At 44.3% G+C, this 19,840-nt stretch overlaps 1 protein-coding gene across 1 annotated transcript in view; it reads left to right on the top strand.

Annotated features, from left to right (window-relative positions):
- Window positions 1-10,505, top strand: part of RNF130 (ring finger protein 130) — a gene marked incomplete at its 5' end in the record, with an annotated part of 32,875 nt that extends 22,370 nt beyond the window's left edge. The window contains 4 exons of the mRNA XM_010154538.1: window positions 3,935-4,031; window positions 5,082-5,286; window positions 7,323-7,416; window positions 10,319-10,505. Coding sequence (XP_010152840.1) covers window positions 3,935-4,031; window positions 5,082-5,286; window positions 7,323-7,416; window positions 10,319-10,334 — 412 coding nt within the window. The remainder of the gene's footprint in view (window positions 1-3,934; window positions 4,032-5,081; window positions 5,287-7,322; window positions 7,417-10,318) is intronic.
- Between the last annotated feature and the right edge of the window lie 9,335 nt (window positions 10,506-19,840).

Raw genomic sequence — 19,840 nt, 5'->3', positions numbered from 1 at the left:
ACTGACATATGACATCTTGCTGCTTTCATCAATTTAGAAGTAGCATTTCCCTTTGGTACCACAATTGTTCTCTGCAGTTAAGTATGGTCTGTCGCTCTGTGCCTGAGCAGAGAGGAGTCTGCTTTGGGCAGACACACAGCACCTCAAGTTCTGTAGTGAAACACCAGAGAGTTTTGTGGTAGGTGGGAAATTGTGGCCAATTTGAAAATAAACTAAAATGATGATTGCAAACAGTGCAGTTGAATTTCTGTCGTTAATTTTGTGCTTCAGAGAGAGAAATCTATTCAGTACCAGCAGCCTATGGACACACCTAAAGCTTTTAGTGCACAGAGGGCTAGGGCAGCCTTCTGTCTTACTTACAAGCCTGAGGAATGTCTTGGCCTTGTGAATCTCATTATGTACATCAAAAATTAGTGTAAGAAAATGGCAGAGGATCCTGGCAGAAGACACACCTCATGGACAATTTTCTTTATTCAGATAGTTTTTTACCGTCACACCACTGCATCTAGGGGATGAGCAGGCACTGGGTGAAAAGTGATCAGGAGAGTGGGAGGTGAAGGACTAATGAGAAATAAGGGAAGGGGAGAGCAAAGTGACAGGTTAGAGAAAGGCATAGAGTGACACTGGAAAAGGCAGACAGATGGCCTGGAAAGGAAGGAGTTTATAAGGTAGGAAGAGAATTAAAGGAGTGGATATGTTAAAATAAATGGCTCTTGAGTTAAATTCTTAATATTTCCTGTACTGGGCAAGAAGCAGGAAAGTGACAAAAGCAACTAAGCCAGATTTCCAGCTGTTTGATTCTGTGCTGTTGCAAATAGCTTTTTTTGTTTGTTTGTTCATTTTGTTTTGTGTTTTTTTAAGAGCAAACTAACACAGTATCGCAATGCAATTTCACGTACTGCAGTGCCTCTGCACCACCGCCGTTTTCTCTGCTGCCCACTTGGGAGGGCAGTCTCTCTCTTCCCCCAGCAACACTACCTGGTAAAGCACTGAGGCAGCTCTCCCTTGGCATTGCCTGCAGCGACGTGTAGTGAGCTCTTGGGAAACAGCACCTGTAAACTCGTTCAAACCCTTGTCCTTGGCTGGACGGAGATGGCATCACACCACTGAAAGATTTCTAACTCCATTCTCTGAAATGCTGCAAAGATGGTGTGTTGTACAACAGCGTCGGCATTACAGTGTTTATTACAAGCTGGAGGGCAATTGGTTTGGGTATGCTGACAGAGTGGAAAAATACCTGCAGGTCACCTGGCTGGAGTTATGCCCGCATGGCAGACTCCTCCAGTGCTACCAGCCTGGCTGCTGGCAGCGCTTCCTCCATCCCTGAGGCTGGAGACGCAGCAAAAGCTCTGCCATACTTGACTCCTCGGCATGTGGCTGCTGGGGGAATGTCGGCAGCTGCTGTCACCTAGAGCCACTTGGCTAGAAACTCTTCAGATTTACGGTGGCAAGTGACAGAAATGTGAAGATGGAGGAGGTTTATGGTAACAGAAAATGCAAGAGCTTGCTTTGTCAGACTGAGTTTTTCAAATCATTCACGTGTTTATTGCCTTCATTGCGGGATTACTGCATTTAACTGTTGCAAGCAGAGAAATCCAGACAGAGCCTGAGCCATGATGATGGTATCAGCAAGCTTTTTAAGGAGTAGACAAGCAGGCAGAGCCATGCTGATCAAAATCAATAAATAACCTTTGGAGTACTGGACTTCTTTGAAACACAAACATCATTGAAGGTTTAGAAACTAAAAGCAAAGAATTAAGAGGTCACAAAAATAGTTGAGCTGCTTTGGTGCATTTGAACTGTATCAAACTGCTAATGACTCTTTAAAATAACTCATAATATTTAGCAGATGTATGTTGGCATCCGCATCAGTTGCCTGCTTCACTTGATCCGAGTGCTTCTACAGCACTGATGAGCTGATAATGATACATTAAAGCTGTTTTCATACTTCTGTGGAGTCTTGATATCTGCTGTGTCACAAAACATTAGATTTTCAGGTTTGTCCTCCTCTAAAAGACAGGCTTCAGAGACTTAAAAGGAAACATAAGTAACTGAAAGCCATGATTTGCCTAACACAAAAATAACATCTTTCTGTGTTTCAGACATTTTCATATAATTTTCTATCACGCAAGATTTCTAAACATTACTCACAAAACTAAAGGAAACAAAGGGAATGCGTTAAGGCCTAATAACAACAGAAGTGAGTCTGTATTTTGTGCAGTTAATTGAACAGTAAGCACTGTACGTATCCTGTTCTTCATGATTGCCACTTTGCTAAAGGATACAGCCCAGCAAAGCAATGAGCTGGGCTTGTGTAAGCTTCTGTTCCAGCGATAGCTGGGTTATAGATAAGCAAAGACCTTTTGCTCCCTGTCCATCTTCTGTTGTCTGTATCATACTCTGTAAGTCTCTGCATCTTCAGTTCATACAGGTAGGGTATGTAGTCATAGCTGGCTGGAATCTGATTATGTTGGTATGCTTTAATCCCTCCATCAGTCTCAGTAGCCATAGACAAAACATAATTATATACTGTCTTTTTCCAACAAATTCATGAGGCCTTTTTTGCCAGTCACTTTCCAGACATTTAAAAGAAAATTATCTGGTAACATGGCTTCTTTGGTCTCTGCTTTTAAAACCCGTGGGGATAGGGGCAAAGAAGTCCCAGACCCTGTGAGGACCTTACCGAGGCACAGAGCAGCAAGTATAACCTGTGAAAGGAGAGGACGGAGAGTATCTCAACTTCATCCTGCCTTGGGGGCATGTGTGACCTCCTACAGACCATGCTGATGCCTCAAATAGATGGCAAGAACTCCTTGTTCTGCCCCTGCCCCTTCATCTGCTGGTTCGAGCACATCTCTGCTGGCTAAGCAGCCCTGGTCATTGCTGATCTTTGCTGTGATCACCCGTCTGTTGTGTTCGGGTGTGCCTGCTGTTACTGACTTTTTGCTCTGCAGTCGGTGCCACTGGAAAGGAAAGATCTGGGTTCTTATCGTAGGCACTTACTCAGACCAGGTTATTAGGAGGATTCGCTAAAGCCATATTGTGTAGAAAGTCTAGTGATACCCATTTCTGCCATGAACATGCTCAGAGTTGTTCTTTGCCTTTTGAAAAGCCAAGAGGACGTTTCCTTTAATTCCTTTAATTTAGGTACGTTGGTTTGGTCTCTGCATAGTCCTTCCTTCTTGTATTGGTTTATATCGAACCCAACACTGTTCCGCTTATTCATGTACGTGACTAAGGATTTCGTGTGCAATGTAGGTGGCAGTTCAGCCTGTTCTCTTGTAGAGTTCCCTGCTGTGCAGGTACAAGCCCAGTTTGCCTCTTCATCTTTGAAAAATTCTTCTTTTCTATGACTATCATATGATGATGGAAATGTTTTCCTTCCAGATATCAAAAAATACTGTTTGTAGGAAAAGGCTTCTTTTTACTTAGCTGTGATAAGTATAAAACCTCTTTGAAAATCAAATATAAGCATGTTTGGGTTGGTTGCACTGGTGTTTGAATAAAACTGACTGCTGGTGGGTCTGTGCTCTTCCTACCCAACTTCTGTCCAGGTTCCACACAGAAATTGAGACAAGACTTTACACGAGGTTTGGGGGGTGGGGTGGGGGGCTTCGTTACACTAGTTATACTGCCCATGTGCATACTCATATCCATGATAAAAGGGAGAGTGGGTGGGGGGAATTTTCCTTGTAAGTGTTTTTTTCCTTGTAAGTGTTTCTTCCTAGTTGAACTATCAGTAAAAGGTGGCAGCAACAAGCAGGAGGTTTTGATTTTTTTTCTTATTGCAGTCAGCAGAGAGTAATGGCAAATCTAGAATTTGTTCTGCTGGCCTAATTAATAAAGAAACTCTCTACAAGTTTGTTACAGTAGTTTTCATTGTATAAAATAGAATTGCTTGCAAATCATATATGTGCTTTGTCTGTTCTTCTAGGCATGTTTTCCACAAAGTCTGTGTCGATCCGTGGCTTAGCGAGCACTGTACGTGTCCAATGTGTAAACTGAACATTTTGAAGGCACTGGGAATTGTGGTAAGCTGCACTGTTGTGAGCTCTTCTTCCTCCCGTGAGACCCGGAACAGGAGGAGTAACTGTAGAGGAGAAAAGGAGAAGGGTGTTCTAGTACCCTTCCTCTGAAAGGGTGTGGGTTTTTTCACCAATGTCTTTGCTGCTGCTAAAGCTGATTATGGGGTGGTGGTGATGTTTCTTTCCCTGGTTGGTCACTGAGAATATACTGTTATATTTCCATTTATAAGTTTCTTATCTCATGGATATCTACTGGGTTCTACATAATCTTCTCTTTATTCAACTTCATTCAACCTTTCTTTGTTACATTTACTCAGTAAATCTCGTTCTTGTTGTGGTCTCCTGCGGACACTCTTAAATTTGTTTCGCCCTTAAAAGCCGTGTCCTAGCCAAGGTCAGAGAGCTTTCCTCAAGCAGCTCCTGGCTTATGGGAATCCCTGAGGAATGCTTTTGCTGACCAGTTCACAAAGGGATCAAGTGAAGAACCTCAAAGAGGATTTTCCATCTTCCCCATATGAGGAAAAAAATTACAGAGCGGGAGCAATGCTCTTTTCAGAAGGAGGAGATAAGGCAGAAAGGAGAGCCTACGAATATACTGTCTAAAGCAGCTTTTGAGTCAAGCCAGTGAGAATAACCGGGCCTCCGTTGTTAGCTGTCTCAGTTGAAAATTTGCATGTTGTCTAAGAAATAGTTGCAGATATGATGACCTATTTTTGCAATTAATAACATACATGAATTTTTGGAGGAGGATACTGTAGAACTGGGTGCATTTCATCATTGCTCGTGGTCGTAAAGCCTACAGGCATAGGGTTGATACAAGCATATCTGAGTCCCTTTCTTGAATCTTAATCCCATTTCATGCTTCTTTCTCCACCTCGTTAAGGTGGACTGAAGAAGCAACTTTGGATAGAACACTTCTAATTCCTATGTTTCTCTCCTGTGAGGACAGCCATAGCAGCTGAATTTGGGGGGGTGTGGTGTGGTTTTACTCAATTTATAGGTTTGCTGCATGTTAAAATATTCACCGTTGTAACGTGGAATCGCTTGTTTTTCCAGCCAAACGTGCCGTGTACAGATAACGTAGCCTTTGACATGGAAAGGCTCACCAGAGGCCAGCCAGCCAGCCGGCGCTCGGCGCTCGGCGATTTTGCCAACGACAGCTCTCTCAGCCTGGAGCCCCTGCGCACCTCTGGGATGTCACAGCTTCCACAGGACGGAGAGCTAACGCCAAGGTCAGGAGAGATCAACATTGCTGTCACAAGTAAGTTTTCCTTGGCTTCCAGTACACTTCTATGGTTTTCCTGGAACGTGACACTTGTTATGCTGTAGCTCTGTGCTGCAGGGCCGTGGTGGGAGATTCCTCTGCAGGGACTAGGGTGACCTCAGTGTCTCCATATTGAAACCGATAACTCTAGCTATGACAGTGCCAACACTTCCATTATGAATGGTCAATCCATTTAGATCTGCATGCAGAGAACACTGGATGAACTAAAATGGCAACAAAATAAACCTCCTGAATTTGGTCACCAGTATGAGAAGCTGGATTGCTAAAGCCATTATTTACCCTTTCGGAATACCTTACATGCAATAACTTATACAAGTACGAATATTTTAGCTGATCACTATTTCTGCAGACATGTTTTCCCCTGAGAACATTACTACTGGAATTCTGATGTCTCTTAGCAGATGGCTTTTCCTACAAAATTTGTGAATTAAAAAAAAAAGGTATTTGATGTACTGACATTTGAGTATTGTGCAAGTGTGTTATGACATCAGAAAACTGTTCCTGCACTGCTTGCAAGCTCTTACCCATAAGAACAGCATGGAAAATTTCCAGGCATTGGATTTTACCTCGGATTTTTAGTGTGTAGTAGCACTATAATGAATACAATATGTGTGGAATTGCGTCATTTTTCCATATGCTGTACAGTCTCAATTTGATGCATGAATGATTGTTTTTCTGGCAGAATTGCAAAAATAGACTCCATGCAGTACAAGAGTCTTAATTTTCTCCCTATATTATGCGTATGTACATCTTTGGTTCAGATTGTGAACTTCGTGACACTGTTTGCCACTGATCTGTGTTGCTGTAACTGATACAGTCCATTAGAGTGTTTCTTTAGATGCTGTAGAAGAGTAAATGTCTCATTAGAAAATTCTCATCTTATGAAACACAGTTCATATCCAGAAATGCCCTGATCTGAGAAGGAAAAATCCACATACCAAATGTGGATTCTTTACAAAGCCAGTAAGTCGCTTTGTCATGCAGTGTTCAACATCTGATTCACCTTGTATTCAGCTCTCCTGAACTCAGAGCCAACCTGTTGGCGTGCTGCTTTCCTTGTCACGGGGAGGGGGAAACTGTGGTTTAACCAAAACATCTCACTACTTGGTTTTACACAGAGTATTTTTACTGTCTGTTTCCAACTCTAGTACTGCTCTTGCACAGATGGGGTGCCAGGGTAAAACCAGAAATAATCAGCAACAGTTCATTCTGACAGTGTTTATAAAACAAAGCTTTAGAAAAGACTGTTCAAATGTTTGGATTTTGCGGGTGACACATGCATTCTTTGATGTGGGAGAGTTAAACCAAAAGCCATATTCAACAAAAGTGTGTTGTATTCCGTCTATTACCATGTGCCAAATTGATCTCGAGGAGGGAGATCTTTGAATAGTGAACATTCTTAAAAACCATCTTTATACTACTTTTTAATGTGTCTGCATGTATACACTGGTGTTGAAATTGCTTTTCCATGTCGTATTCCTGTCTATTAAATGGAAAACACTAGCTTACGTTTTGCTGTTGAACACTCTATCCTATTTTTTGTTGGTTTTTTTTGAAATTAACACCATAGCATTTATTCAGGAGGGAGGGGACGAAGACACAAATTAAGGGTGAAAGCGTTCCGCGTGTGCTTACATGAAGAGCTGCATCTCGGCCAATCTAAACCAACCCTGACAACCTTCTCTAACCTGGGGGGCGGACGGAGTTTTCATTTACGTTTTCCTGCATTTCACTTTACATTGTTAAGTAACCTTTCCTTGTCATTAACCCTTGGGCTCAGCCAGGAAATATTGTTGTGCCATGCTTGTTTTCCACACCTCTCTCCACTTCTTCTTTGCTAGCCTTCTCCAGTCAGTAACTCTGTGGCTAACCTCCTTCTGCTTCACCTCCTGGTGCCAGTCATGGCTTAGAAGCCTCTTGCCTTCCGCCAGTGGTGTTTGAGGGAAGTAGTGGCATCGCTTTGACATAAGCCTTCTCCCACGAGTGATTTCCTCCCTTTCCTTTGTCAACAGAAGAATGGTTTATTATTGCCAGTTTTGGCCTCCTCAGTGCCCTTACACTCTGCTACATGATCATCAAAGCCACAGCTAGCTTGAATGCTAATGAGTAAGTAAATATTCAGATGTTTCTATATATTTGGGGGGGGGGAGGTGTTGTGGACAACACTGGGAACAAATACCAAGAGAATAGGGAAGGGGTTTTCAGTGTCAAATGCCTTTTCTGCTTTTCTCAAATCTACGCCTCTCTGTTAACCGCAGATTCCCGGGCAACCACTGAAGTCCATCTTTATTTATAGTTCTCTGGGTTGTCCAAGGAAACCTCTTTGCTGAGTGAAGACATGGAAAGGGAAAAAAAGAGAATATTTGTATTCAGGTTTTGATCAATGGTCTAGGTAAACAGTAGATTTCTGCCATTAAATCTTCATGTTCAAAATTAGCCTGGCAGAGCCAGAAATCACTACCATCAGTTACCTTTGAGAGTTTTCACCTCAATTTCTTAGTCAAACTTCGTATTTTAAAAAAAACCCTATATTCCTAGTTGGCACACATACAGCCAAGAAAAAAGGTATTTAAATAGAAAACTACCTTTTTGCTCTTAGGGAGAGATGAAAGCAATGAATACACTGCTGTTTCTTCTCAAGTGAGGGGAGCAGAGCAGCCTCCTGACCTCTCATTTTAGCATGCCTGAGAATTGCAGTCAAAGGAGTTCTTACATCCATGCTTTCCTAATTTTTGTAGACACCCCCAGTGCCTCCCTTCAGACAGGCTGGACAGGAAATGGCCCTAGCACATGACTTTCAATCTTTTTTAAAGTGGTGTGTGTGGGCAGGTGTAAATCTGCAGATATATTACCTAGGTACGTCTAGCTATTTTCACTTTGTGGACGCAACATCTGGGCTCGTGATAGATATTTAATCATAATTTATTTGGGGAAGGAAAGTGTCAACATCTTTGTCTCTGAACATCTTGATACAGCTGAGTTTTTCCATTAAATGTGTTTATCTTACCAAAGTGGGGTGAGATCCGCAGTCTCCTGTGCAGCCTGCAATTGTAGCTTTATAAATATAGCTTTTCTTCAATTGGTTTTGTTTCGTTGTTTTTTTATTTTGAGATAAGAGAAGGAAGCACATTTTGGACTTCAGTTAAGCTTTGGAAAGTATAAGGAGCCCTCAGTAAGATGGAAACAGGTCTAATAGTCTCCAGTGTAAAATTTTAGGCAGTCTCAAACTAATCTTCAGGATGGGCCACGATAAGTTCTTAGAGGTTCTGGTCATCAGTAACCTTTGATTACAACTAATTTACAAATCCTTTCCTCCTGTTTTCAGATGCTAATTCCCAAAGGCCTTAATGAAGAAAAGTTTTAGAACTTCAAATAACCCTATCAAGTCTCCCATTTATTACTTTTTTTCCCCCCATTTGTCGAGATCATAGAATTGCACCCGTCAGTCAGCAACTTGGCCACATAGCTGTAGCGGAACAGTTCATCTGCACTGAAAAACAGCTTGGGAAAGCATGGAGTAAGATGAGTTTTGAAACGGGAATGTCTGCATTTCTGGGCATTTCCACATCGCGAGGAAGAGGAGGAAGTATCTGTGGCCCATGTAGTATCATGCCGATGCGGGCACTGACAGCAGTTGCGTTTCTGCCTCGCACCTCATCCTTCTTAGCTGCCTCTCGCTGAGTCAGACCTGGGTCTGTTTGTTCTGAAAGGGCAGGCGGCCGCGTTGGCAGACGCTTTGGGCCTCTGGAGAAGGGTGTTCACGGTGGTGTGTCCGTGGCACAAACAGGGCGTGCTGATGGAAGGAGAGCTCCCTTCCCCAGTGATGGGAATGAAAATGTGAGCATATATAGGTGGATGCTTTGAGGCAGGCGTAAGAAAACTAGCAACCCCAGAAACCAGAGTGGTCAAAAATCACTTGCTTGGGTAACTGAGGTACCAAGCTGTAGCTTTAACCTCAACGGCTTTTCGACTGAATCCTTGGAGACCTAAGCATCCTCCACAAGTGCTGCTAGCTTCGACTACTCATTCTAAACCGTTTGAAATGTGCATGCATGAGGCTAATTCTAAGATTTATTGTTTCCTTCGCACCTTGTGTTCCCCAGTGCCAGACAAAGCGTTTCCTGTGCTGAATATCATGCCAGATAGATGGCAGCTCCCCTCTCACTGTGATTTCCATTAAATGTCATAACAGCACACCTGCTTTTTATGCTGTTCTCCATCTAAAAAGCAACACTGGCATACCTTACATCTGTTAATGTAGAGTTTTGAGAGGAAGCTGATGGGTTTTCTTATCAGAAAACAACAGCAGCAAAAATGAGGCCACGTAATATGCTGATGCAAGTAAAAGGTGCCAAATATTCTACATTAAAATTCACCTAAAAACATGTCCTGAGCCTGTTTTTTTTTTTATGTCCTTCCTGCACCTTAAACATTTATTTAGAGCAGCAGTTCTGGGGTTGTGTGTGTGCATATATATATATATGTCTAACTGTGTATAAATGTGTTTGTTTGTATGTATATATACAAACACACAGATTTTTAAATAGCTCCTGATAAAAGTAAACGGTGTCTGAGTGACAAGAAAACAAGGAATCAGCTGGTTTCTCTTGGGTTCATAATATTCATGCACTTTTACATAATTTAGGTAGTGATTTAAAGGAACAAAAGAGGCACATTTTGCTTTGCTTCTTAGGGGACAGTCAGAAATGACCATATAACTGTGTTTTAAAGTTGAGAAAGTCCAGATGTTGGACAGCACCACTTAGAGAGAGTTTTCAGTATCAGATGGAGTTTCCTCAAAAGTTTGGAAGTGTCAAGCCTCTGGCTGTCCTGTCCCTTTTCCTGCTCCTGCAAGAAGGATGTAAGGAGTGCAGACCTCTTGATGCTCTTCCCTCGTATAATTAGTTGTTTCGCACTAACTTACTTCTATGGGATTTTATTTTTATTTTGGTATCGGCAGAATTAACTTTAATATAAATATTTTGTTCCTTTTCTTTCTGCCCCACAGAGCAGAATGGTATTGAAGAAACGCTTTCCGGCCAATTGCCTTGGAGAGAGACACCTATTTTTATGCATCATTTATTGATCATGCAGCACAAGCAATTACTTAGTCCATTCTATTTTTTCATAAAATTTGCTGATGCCAAAGCTTTGTATTAAGGAAAAAGTGAAGAAATAAAACTTTAATTATGAAATCTTACTCTGTGAGAATTTTGTTTTTCTGGGACTTTGTGTTAGTACCTGTCTGACAGCCTTTTGTAAATTTTATAAGGTGCGTTATTTCCTCGGAAAGGTTTCATCTGTGCAGATCTCTGTTGTTCCCCTTTCGTCTGGGGACACGCAAGCTAACAAGTGGAAATCTCGGGCCTAACAAGTGGAAATCTCGGGCAGTGCCATTCTTATGATGCCTCCCAGCACTGGAAGGACCAACAAGTGCTACCAGCAATGGCTCCACACCAACCTGTTAGGGGAGGAAAGCTGGGCCAAGCATTCTCGTATACCGCGAGCTTACCTTGCCTCCAGCTGAGAATTAAGTTGAAACAAGAACGTTTTTCTCCATTTCTCCTCCTGGGAGGATTGCAGTACGACCCTTTTGTCGTCAGGTCATTGCTGAAGGTTTGCAACGCTGTTTTCTCGACACACACATCCTAAACTTTTTCTGTCTTTTGCTTTCGCCCCACCCTTTCTGATAAAAGTGAAGCTACTCTTAACCACTTCTCCCCTCCTAACGCCAAGTGAAAAGGTTTCCCCCCGCTGTCATCTGCGAAGCTTCTTTCATAGCAGCCACATAGTTTCTGTCAAATTCCGATTGTGCAAGATCGATAAAGGTCTGTACCGTAAGGGAGAAACCCTACGCAATCGTGTCCCGTCTTGCCGTGGCTTTTTTACTGGGGAGGAGGGAGGGGGGAAAACATCTCGTGGCTGTCCTCACTCGGCTGTCTCACACAAGTTTACTTATGCAAGCGGTGTGTGAGCAGTTTCACAACAGTCGGTTGCAACATGTGGATCTGATTCGCAGCTGAATGCTAATGCTTGAGTTAATGAGATGGGTAGATTAACAAGTCGGTAAGGAGAATATCACTGAAAAAAGTTAAAACCTATTCTGTGTTTGCTTGTTTGTGTTGTTTGGGTATCAAGATAGAGGCATTTGAAAAGTAATGTTTCCTAATTTAATTAAATGAACAGAGAGACCCAATTCTACTGTAAGATTTAATTTTTTTTATGTACTGGGAAAGAGAGGATTTAATTTAATTTTATTTTTATGTATAGGCACTTTCAGAATTTAGGAACGCAGCCAGTCACTACATTAAAACATCTTCTTATCTGTCCAGCAGGCTTCAGCTGAGAAGGCAGCTTTCGTAATAAGAAATGAAGTATGTGAGCACTTCAGTGCATTTAATAGAATTATTTTTCAGTGTGTCCTTGTGAAATTTTGAAAGAAACATGAAAACAATCAATAGAGCAGTAAGTGCATTTTGAAAGACTGGAAAACCCCATTGGACTTACGGAGAGGAAAAACCCACGTAGTGTGGCTGAGGCCTGTCTCCTTGTAAAATGCAGCGTGTGTCAACTGAGCGTTGTTGCCAAAACTGGAGGAATGTGGTTAGAGCGGGACTGAGGGTACAGGCTGGGAAACGAAGGGTGACTGTTGTTTTCACCCGTCTCTCAGCAGCGATAGCGAAACTGAGGAGTTTGTGGTTGTCTCCTGAGACAGAAATCCCTGAGCGCCTTGTAATGCTGTTGGGAGGGGTGCGCGGGACGGCCTGGCCAGCGTGGGGGACCCATTTGCAAAAGACACCACCAACGGTCCCGGTTCACGTTTCTTCTAGAGAACAGCAGCTGCAGGAGAGGTTGAGTGATACTGGGAACAAAACGGTTCACAGGGCTTGTAGTGCCTTTAATCCATAAAGGAGTTAAATAACCCGGGACTGTCCTTTTCAATCTTCCCTTTGAGCCTGTAGCAATTGTCTCAACAGTGTTAATGGAAACACAGACAGTATCTAGGTTAATTACAGGTCAAGCTAGCAACGTATATCCTATTTAAAACCTACAGGTTTAAATTGAAATCAGGGAGGTTTAGGCTGGACATCAGGAAGAAGTTCTTCCCGGAGAGGGTGGGGGGGCACTGGGACAGGTTGCTCAGAGAAGCTGTGGATGCCCCATCCCTGGAAGTGTCCCAGGCCAGGCTGGATGAGGCTTGGAGCAACCTGGTCTAGTGGAAGGTGTCCCTGCCCATGGCAGGGGGGGTGGAACGGGATGATCTTTAAGGTCCCTTCCAACCCAAACCATTCTATGATTCTATTAATGACATAAATACGTTCAAAGATGGGCTCTGCACCATCCTAGAAACTCAATTTTTTTATTCTGGATAGACACAGGAAGGGAATTCCCAAAGTTTTTGCTGCCTGCCATGCTTTTAGATATTCACACATGAAAGGTGAGTGATGTTACGCTCATACGCATAATGGTGATAGCAAGAGGAAAGAAGAGCTGGCCCCTTTTTCCAGATGTGGCGAAGATGGCAGGACTGGGCTGACAGAAGGGTGTCTGTAATCGGGTGTAGTTCAAGAGGGAGCAGCAGTGCCTGGCTAAACAGCTGCCTTCCAGGAAAGGATGTTGTGCGAAATAATCCCGCTCTGCTCTTCCTTAACCGAGAGGGCATCCAAAACGGGTTGGCTGAGACAGGGAGCGCTCTGATCAGATTTCCAGTTAGAGGTGCCGGAGGAGCTGTGGAGGGACTGCAGCTTCAGGCAGGAGATGGTCCTGATGAACCACTCTGAGGGTCAGATGGAAAGGGAACACCAGGTGATAACTCTGGGTGCGCCTGCAATGCTACAGCAATGCTGTCTCTTGAATTTCTGGCCTTGGTGTTGTGCCCACTTCTGCAGCATCCTGTAGTAGGTAGAAAGATCAAATCCAGGGCAGTATGTTTATTTGCAGACTCAATACCAGTTATCTGAAAAGGTCTTGAAAGTCTATAATGAAGAATAGGGGTAGAGAGCTGCAGGATTAATTTTCATGTACCAAAACTGAGTGCAGACTTGGTATTTGTTTTCCATACCTGAGGGATAGATCTGGATCTTTCTTGTGAAGCGCAGAATAGGGAAAGCAGGTTCCATCCTGGAACTGTGGATGTCTCTACTTGTCCTTAAAGTACACTTATTCCGTAAATTTATCAAGGGGACTGATGCCACGTTTCTGAACAACCACTAGCCCTTCTCTGCTCTGAGGGGAGCCGGGTCGCTGTGCCCTGCTGACGCTGTTTCTCCAGCTGTAAGCTGCGGGCAGTGACACCGCCCTGCTTATCGCAGCCCCTGGAGATGGAGTGTTGAACAGCACTGAGCAGCAGCTGCGTGTTAGCACGGGGCGCGTGGTGGAGGAGGGAGACTTGGGAAAAGAATGAATTACGAATCCCAAAAGCCGTCGGAGAGCCAAGAGATTTGTATCTGTATGGAAACATGCAGCCTCCCTGGAAGTGGGTGGCTTAAATTTCTTTTGCCAAGCAGCAAGAAAACATCACAGTAAAGAATTTCAGAGGTGTCGGACAGTGCCTTTTTCCAGATTAATTTAAAATACTTGTTGTCAGATGACCTGGCTGCCTGCTGATTAAATCTCTCCCTCGAATCTGCTAGGGTGGAAGTCTGGGTGCCCGCAGAGGAAATGACGGCCTGGGCTGTCTGCTTCCTAATCCCTTGTTTGACTTTTGTGTAATAAAAACAAAAGCAACACCAAGCTTTTAGAGTCCCCTTTGTTTCCTTTCAGCGTGGCTGTTCAGTGCATAACCTTGCTGCGGCTGGAGGAGAGGGAGATGAAACATCCAGTATCCATGGCTTGTTTCGACTGCGAGCTGCGGCTCGGTCGTCAAAAGTTAAATGATCCTGACCCAAGAAGAATCTTGAAATCAGTTTTATCTGGTGTCATTTCAAAATAGGTTCAGTTTTTTTGACAGAAGATGTACTATAATCAGCTGGAAGTTGTAGTGCCAAGTTTATGTTCCCTCAAAAACTCCACGCTGGATGAGGCTTGGAGTAAACTGGTCTAGTGGAAGGTGTCCCTGCCCATGGCAGGGGGGTTGGAACTAGATGGTCTTTAAGGTCCCTTCCAGCCCAAACCATTCTATGATTCTGTGATTCTATATGTATTTATTTATTTATTAAGCATTGCCCAGTTTTAGGGATTTATAAATTCGGGAGAGGGTCCAGGTCTAGAAAGTGGGTGTTCATCATCCCCTACCAGCTGTACCCCCTACCAGAAGAAAAGGTGTTTTGGATAGTAGCAGCTGAATTCTTCTTCCCTTACTCCTTTTGTGAGCTCTTTATTTCAGAAGGACGTAGGCTGGACTTAAAATTTGACAAAGAAAGGAGGATTTGAGCACCTAAATTCTGCCAGGACTAAAACTGCAGTCCCCTAAGCGTCTTGCTCCACTGAAGCCTGAAACCAGAGGTACCTCGGTTTGCCGAGTGCCTTGTTGATGAACTTGGAAGCTTTTCAGTTGCCTCCAGTTTGGCTCATGTGGTGCATTGTAATCTAAGCAGCCTTGCTCCTAGCTAATCCTCACTGGGATCGAGAAACTGAGTAATGAAACGTTTTGGCCAAGGGCCCGATCTGATAGATGCTCTCAGAGAGAACCGTCTGTACACCAGCGGGGCTGGGCTCCTTGCAAAACAGTTCTGTGGGTTTGGAGAGCCACGGGAATGCCAGGTCACTGAGGAAAAACACCAACTTCCATTCCCCATGCTATCAACAGCCACTTGATGCTTGTTTTGGGTATCACCGATGCTGGAGAAGAGAGTTGGGTCTCCTTTGGTTCTGTGTAAGGAACTATGGAGGTGCCTGTTTCTGGAAGGCGGGTCCAGGTGGATGGAGGTTGCTGAGCTCTGGGGGAGGTCAGGCTCTCAGCAGCATTGGGACAGTCCTTGCTGACCCCCTCACTCAGCCCGCTCATTCCTTTGGAGCCCGTGCCGGAGCGTTCTGTGCTGGTGCATGGCCCAGGGACCTGGGCACCGACCGAAGGTTTCTGGGGTTCTCGAGGAAGCACGTGCCAGCTTTGCAGGGCTGTAAATCAACAGCAAGCACCGAGTGCCAGACTCGGGCCTGCCCCTGCCTTGCTCAGACTTGACCTGCCTTATCTGCAAGAACCATTTGAGGTGGGACTGTTCGCGCATAAGGAAAGTAGCTGTTTTGAACTGGCAGGGGAGCACACGGGCGGAGGTGAACTGTTTCATACGGCTGGTACTGCTTTGCGTTAAAGGGTGTCTGTTTTTTCCACGCATACCGTGTTTGCGGTCAGCACCTGCGTACGAGGACGCTTGGCTCGGTTCTTCCGTTGTTTGTCTGTGTTCCTAACAAGGTTCTGTTCTACCTCTTGTAGGCAGTCACTTCTTTCATCGTAACTCTCTGTCCCCTCGAAGCCTGGTCTACGAGAGCGAGTTCTCAACCATCGAGCCTGCCTTGGACATGTATGACGAGAACAAAACCTGAAAGGAATCCATGCTCCTTCCTGGCCCTTTTTCCGTTGTTTTCATTTCTCATTCCTATTGTTGTGTACTCTTTCCATGGATCTCCTTTGTCTGAAGAAGAGCTGCTTTTTCCAGAACACGAACCCGCCTTCTCGATTGCAAAGACGAAGACCAGCTATGGTGGTTTCTGAGGGTGGCATCTTTGGAGCTGACAAAGAGTTGCACGCAAGCAAGTTTTTCTGATGGAAGTTGCTGAGTAACAGCATGGGGAGCTGTGTCGGTCCAGCCGCGGCGACGCAGAAGAGGTTTTACGGTGGTCCTAAGAGCCTGTGTTGTACTGCAAACGCGTCTCTTACGCAGGCGTCTGCTGTGTCCATTTTTTAAATTGTCCAGATGGTTGGGCAATGTCAGAAAGGGACCTGGTTGTAGAGGGGATGGCCAGTGACTGGTAAAAGCACTCGTATATCTCGGTCAATCCATAACCTTACTGTGAAATAGCCCCTTCTGAAAGGGACCTTTCTAAGTGCATTGAGTTCCCTACAACCCGTGTAACCCTGGACGATAGCGAGCCGCTCTGACGTTGAAGCTGCAGAGAGGACCTGCATTTGCAGAAAGATTTCAAGGAACTTGATGCTTGTTTTTTTCTCCAATTCGATTGAAGCAGGAGAAAAATGGCCTACACAGAATATACTTTTGGTCATTCCGTGTGCTCAAGTCAAGTGAGTCTCTTTCTATAGAGGGGAATTCACAGAACCAGCACTTGATCTACCTGAAAACCATTAGACTTTTTGAAATATGCAGGAATCTAATTAGCTGTCTTTCTCACTTAACTTTTTTTTTTGGAGGGGGGGAGTGGGGAGGGTAAAAAATCCACCGAATTTTTCACTGAAGTTTTTTAAAAGCCAGCATGTTGGCATGACACAGAGAAGAAAAGAGGTAAGCTTCTTATCCCGTTCTCCCGTTGAGATCTGCAACAGTTAAATAACAAACACATTCTCTGAGCCGTGCCCTTTCCCACTGACATCAGTAAAGGGAATGCAGAAGGCAGCAGAAGAAAGGAAAGCAGCAACCGCTTTGACACGCTGCAGGAAAAATCAATTCTTACCAGCGTGTGACAGAAACGGTGGGGAAATGAATATGGCTTGCAAGCTTCTGAAAGAGTAATGCAGAAACGGAGAGCAAGAGTAACCTCTGGAGTTCAGTTGTCCACAGCGTTCCAGATGAGCAGACGTGGAGGAGCAAGCGCTTCTGCTCCACCTTTTCCTAGCGGACAATGCATAGCTGTTGGATGAATGTTCGGATGATCTCCATTGCAGTCTGAGTTACTGTAGGTGTAGAAACGCATTTGTGTCCTTGTAATGTGAAACAAAGCTTCACCCTCTGTAAAGGAATCTTGAGAAATCAGTTAAAGCCCAAGCGACAGGTAAGACGTACCGTGCCACGCTTTAATTTCATCCGCTTTTGCTACAAGTGGGGGGACTTCCCCTCCTTTATTATGTTTTTTAATTGTATAGCAGGCTGCTTGACATGTATCCTTACCCAAAGTGGGGCTCAGCTGCCTCTTTAACACAGATGTTTAAGAGAAAAAGAAAAACCCAGCTCTGTAAAAGGAGGAAAAGATCCTCTTTGCCGGGCGTGCTTTGACTTTTGCTGCTGTGCGTCAGCCTTATTTAATCTGATAATTCAAGAGTGGGTGGTGTGAAGTTGTGGGGAGGTTTTTTCTCATACTACCCACACTTATATTTACCAAATGCACTTTCATTGTCATTCAGCTCACTCTAGAAATAAGCTTAAACCCCCAACTTCTTAAGAGCACAATTGAGCACCCGCTTTTTCCTACAAAGCAGAAGTGAACGTTGCAGAAATGGCTTGAGCTGCGGCGGGTTGCGCTCAGCATCCTTCCTCTCCTTGCGGATGCACAAAGGAGAGCAGCTCCCGACGGCTCCAGCGAGCTGGGGCAGAGCTCCCAAACCCAGCCTGGCCGGGTTCAGGTCCGTACAGGGCGCAGGTCCGTACAGGGCTCGGGGGAGGCGGATTGAGCAACCCCTCTGTTCGTAATTACATCTGCGAGATCACGGCAGGCAGACATGTGAGAGTGGGGGACTTCCGAAAACAAACTCCTCTTAGAGTAATCACCACCTTTCAGGGTGTTATAGGGCTTGTTTTTATCCATGGCGTGCGGTTGGGTTACCACGAACCGGCAAACCCCTGGGTGTTCGTGGTTAAATAGGAAATTTTCCGGGTGTCTCCAACGAGCACGCGACAGCCTGGAGCAAGCGCAAGCTCGGTGCAGAGCCCCACCAGCAGTGGTTTTGGGTAGGACAGCCCCTTGCAGTGCTGCGTGGGGTACGGATGCTCCTCGCAAATCCTTTGGATTTGCCCCAAGGCCACCGGTAACTTCCCCGGGGGCATCGTTTTGGCACAAAACCCAAACTGATGGTCTCTCAGCTCCAGCTGAGGCTGCACCAGCTGTGTGCCAGCGTATACAGAAAAGCTAGACGAGGCTTGGAAATTAAACATCAGAAAGTACAAAGCTCCAAAAGACAAATTAATAAATGACATCAATTTATATTTTGTTAAATCTCCTCATTTCTAACCTAACATTTTGGTTTTAGGCGAGGCGAGGGGAGGTTTGCCTCTGATTGTGGAGATCAGGATCTGGCATAGCGATATAAAAATGGATTTGTGCTGTAGCGTATTGGATAAGGGAGCTGAGAATTATAATTGACAGTCTGGATTCGGAAAATCTTGCAACACTGGAAAAATTAAAAGCTAGTTCAAACAATTGATCCCTCCATGCGTGCTGGGACGTGCCGTAGCAGGCGTTCTTCTGCTTACTTGTATTTAGGACGCAGCACAGCAACGGGTGATTTTTCTGGGCTGTGCTGGTAAGTTTGAGGTTTTCCTTTTAATAACAATCAGTATATAAAAAAAGCTTGATGAGCATCATTGTTCTTGTTCTGCTGCAGTGGTGCTGTGTATGGTTGAGTCATTTTGTAGAAGTAAAATGTACTGCAATCTCCAAGAACTGTAAGTGCCAGTAACTTGGAAAATCATTTTCAAGGTTGAAAAAAAAGTGCTTTTTCACAGAAAACATGAATTTTATGACTTCTTCATATAAAAAAGGCTTTTGTCTCCAAGTGTTTCCCTAAACTATTTAAACCCTAGTACCCCACCTTCTCTTTTCCCACCCCAAATCTCCTGTTCTATGGAAGTTTTGCATGTTCCCATAAGACATTTGTAAAATCAAGGTTTGCTTGTGTTCTTAGAGGATAATTGCCAGTAAAAAAAACAGACTGTAAGTGTGCTTTTTACCTATAATACTAACATTAAGTATTAAATTTGAAGCATGTTAAAATTTACTTGACGACACTCACGATTACTCCCTCCAGTGAGCTCATGTGGTGGTGTCTGCACTGTCCTTTGCTTCTAGGATGCTTGCCTTGGCACCTGAGGATGCTATAGGAATAGCCAGATATCCTACATAAGCCAAAGAAAGACCAAAAATAGTTAAATAAATGTGTTTAGAACTGTATTATGAGCCTTTTACACATCTTTTGTTCTCTTTAGACACGCTAACGTAAGAGTACAAAGGCTTGGGGGAGCCAAGAGCTTTTCCAGCTACTGGAAGCAGAGGGAGCTCTGCAGGAGGCAAGGGTCATGCTGAGGACTTTTTTAGCCCAAATTAGGATTGAGATAATGCCACAGTCATAGGTCATGAGCTGAAGGATGAAGGCACCAGGGTTGAGCTGAAGTTCTGGCAGCTCTGCAGCCTGATTACTGGGGAGTGAGTTGACTTAATTGTTAAAAATATGTAATTTTTTTGCTTAGCTAATAATCATCTGTTTTTTACAACAAAGAAAGTAGCATGGACCGCACATGCCAAGGCACGGCGGGGCAAATGAGAGCCGCAGGGCTGCTGCTGGCCCTGCGGGGTGGGGAGAGAAGGGCAGGAGGGCTCAGGGCAGGGACCCCAGAAAACACCTTGAACTTCAGAGGTGAAGCTTTCGCTCCTTTTTCACCCCGCGTTAAACATCCGTACGTGACCTGATTTTCCAGCCTGAGCCGTG

The sequence above is a fragment of the Eurypyga helias genome, unplaced genomic scaffold, assembly GCF_000690775.1.
Source record: "Eurypyga helias isolate BGI_N326 unplaced genomic scaffold, ASM69077v1 scaffold27426, whole genome shotgun sequence".
NCBI classification, from domain to species: domain Eukaryota; kingdom Metazoa; phylum Chordata; class Aves; order Eurypygiformes; family Eurypygidae; genus Eurypyga; species Eurypyga helias.
The sequence above is the reverse complement of the archived record's forward strand: the minus strand, read 5'-3'. Positions and strand labels throughout refer to the sequence as shown.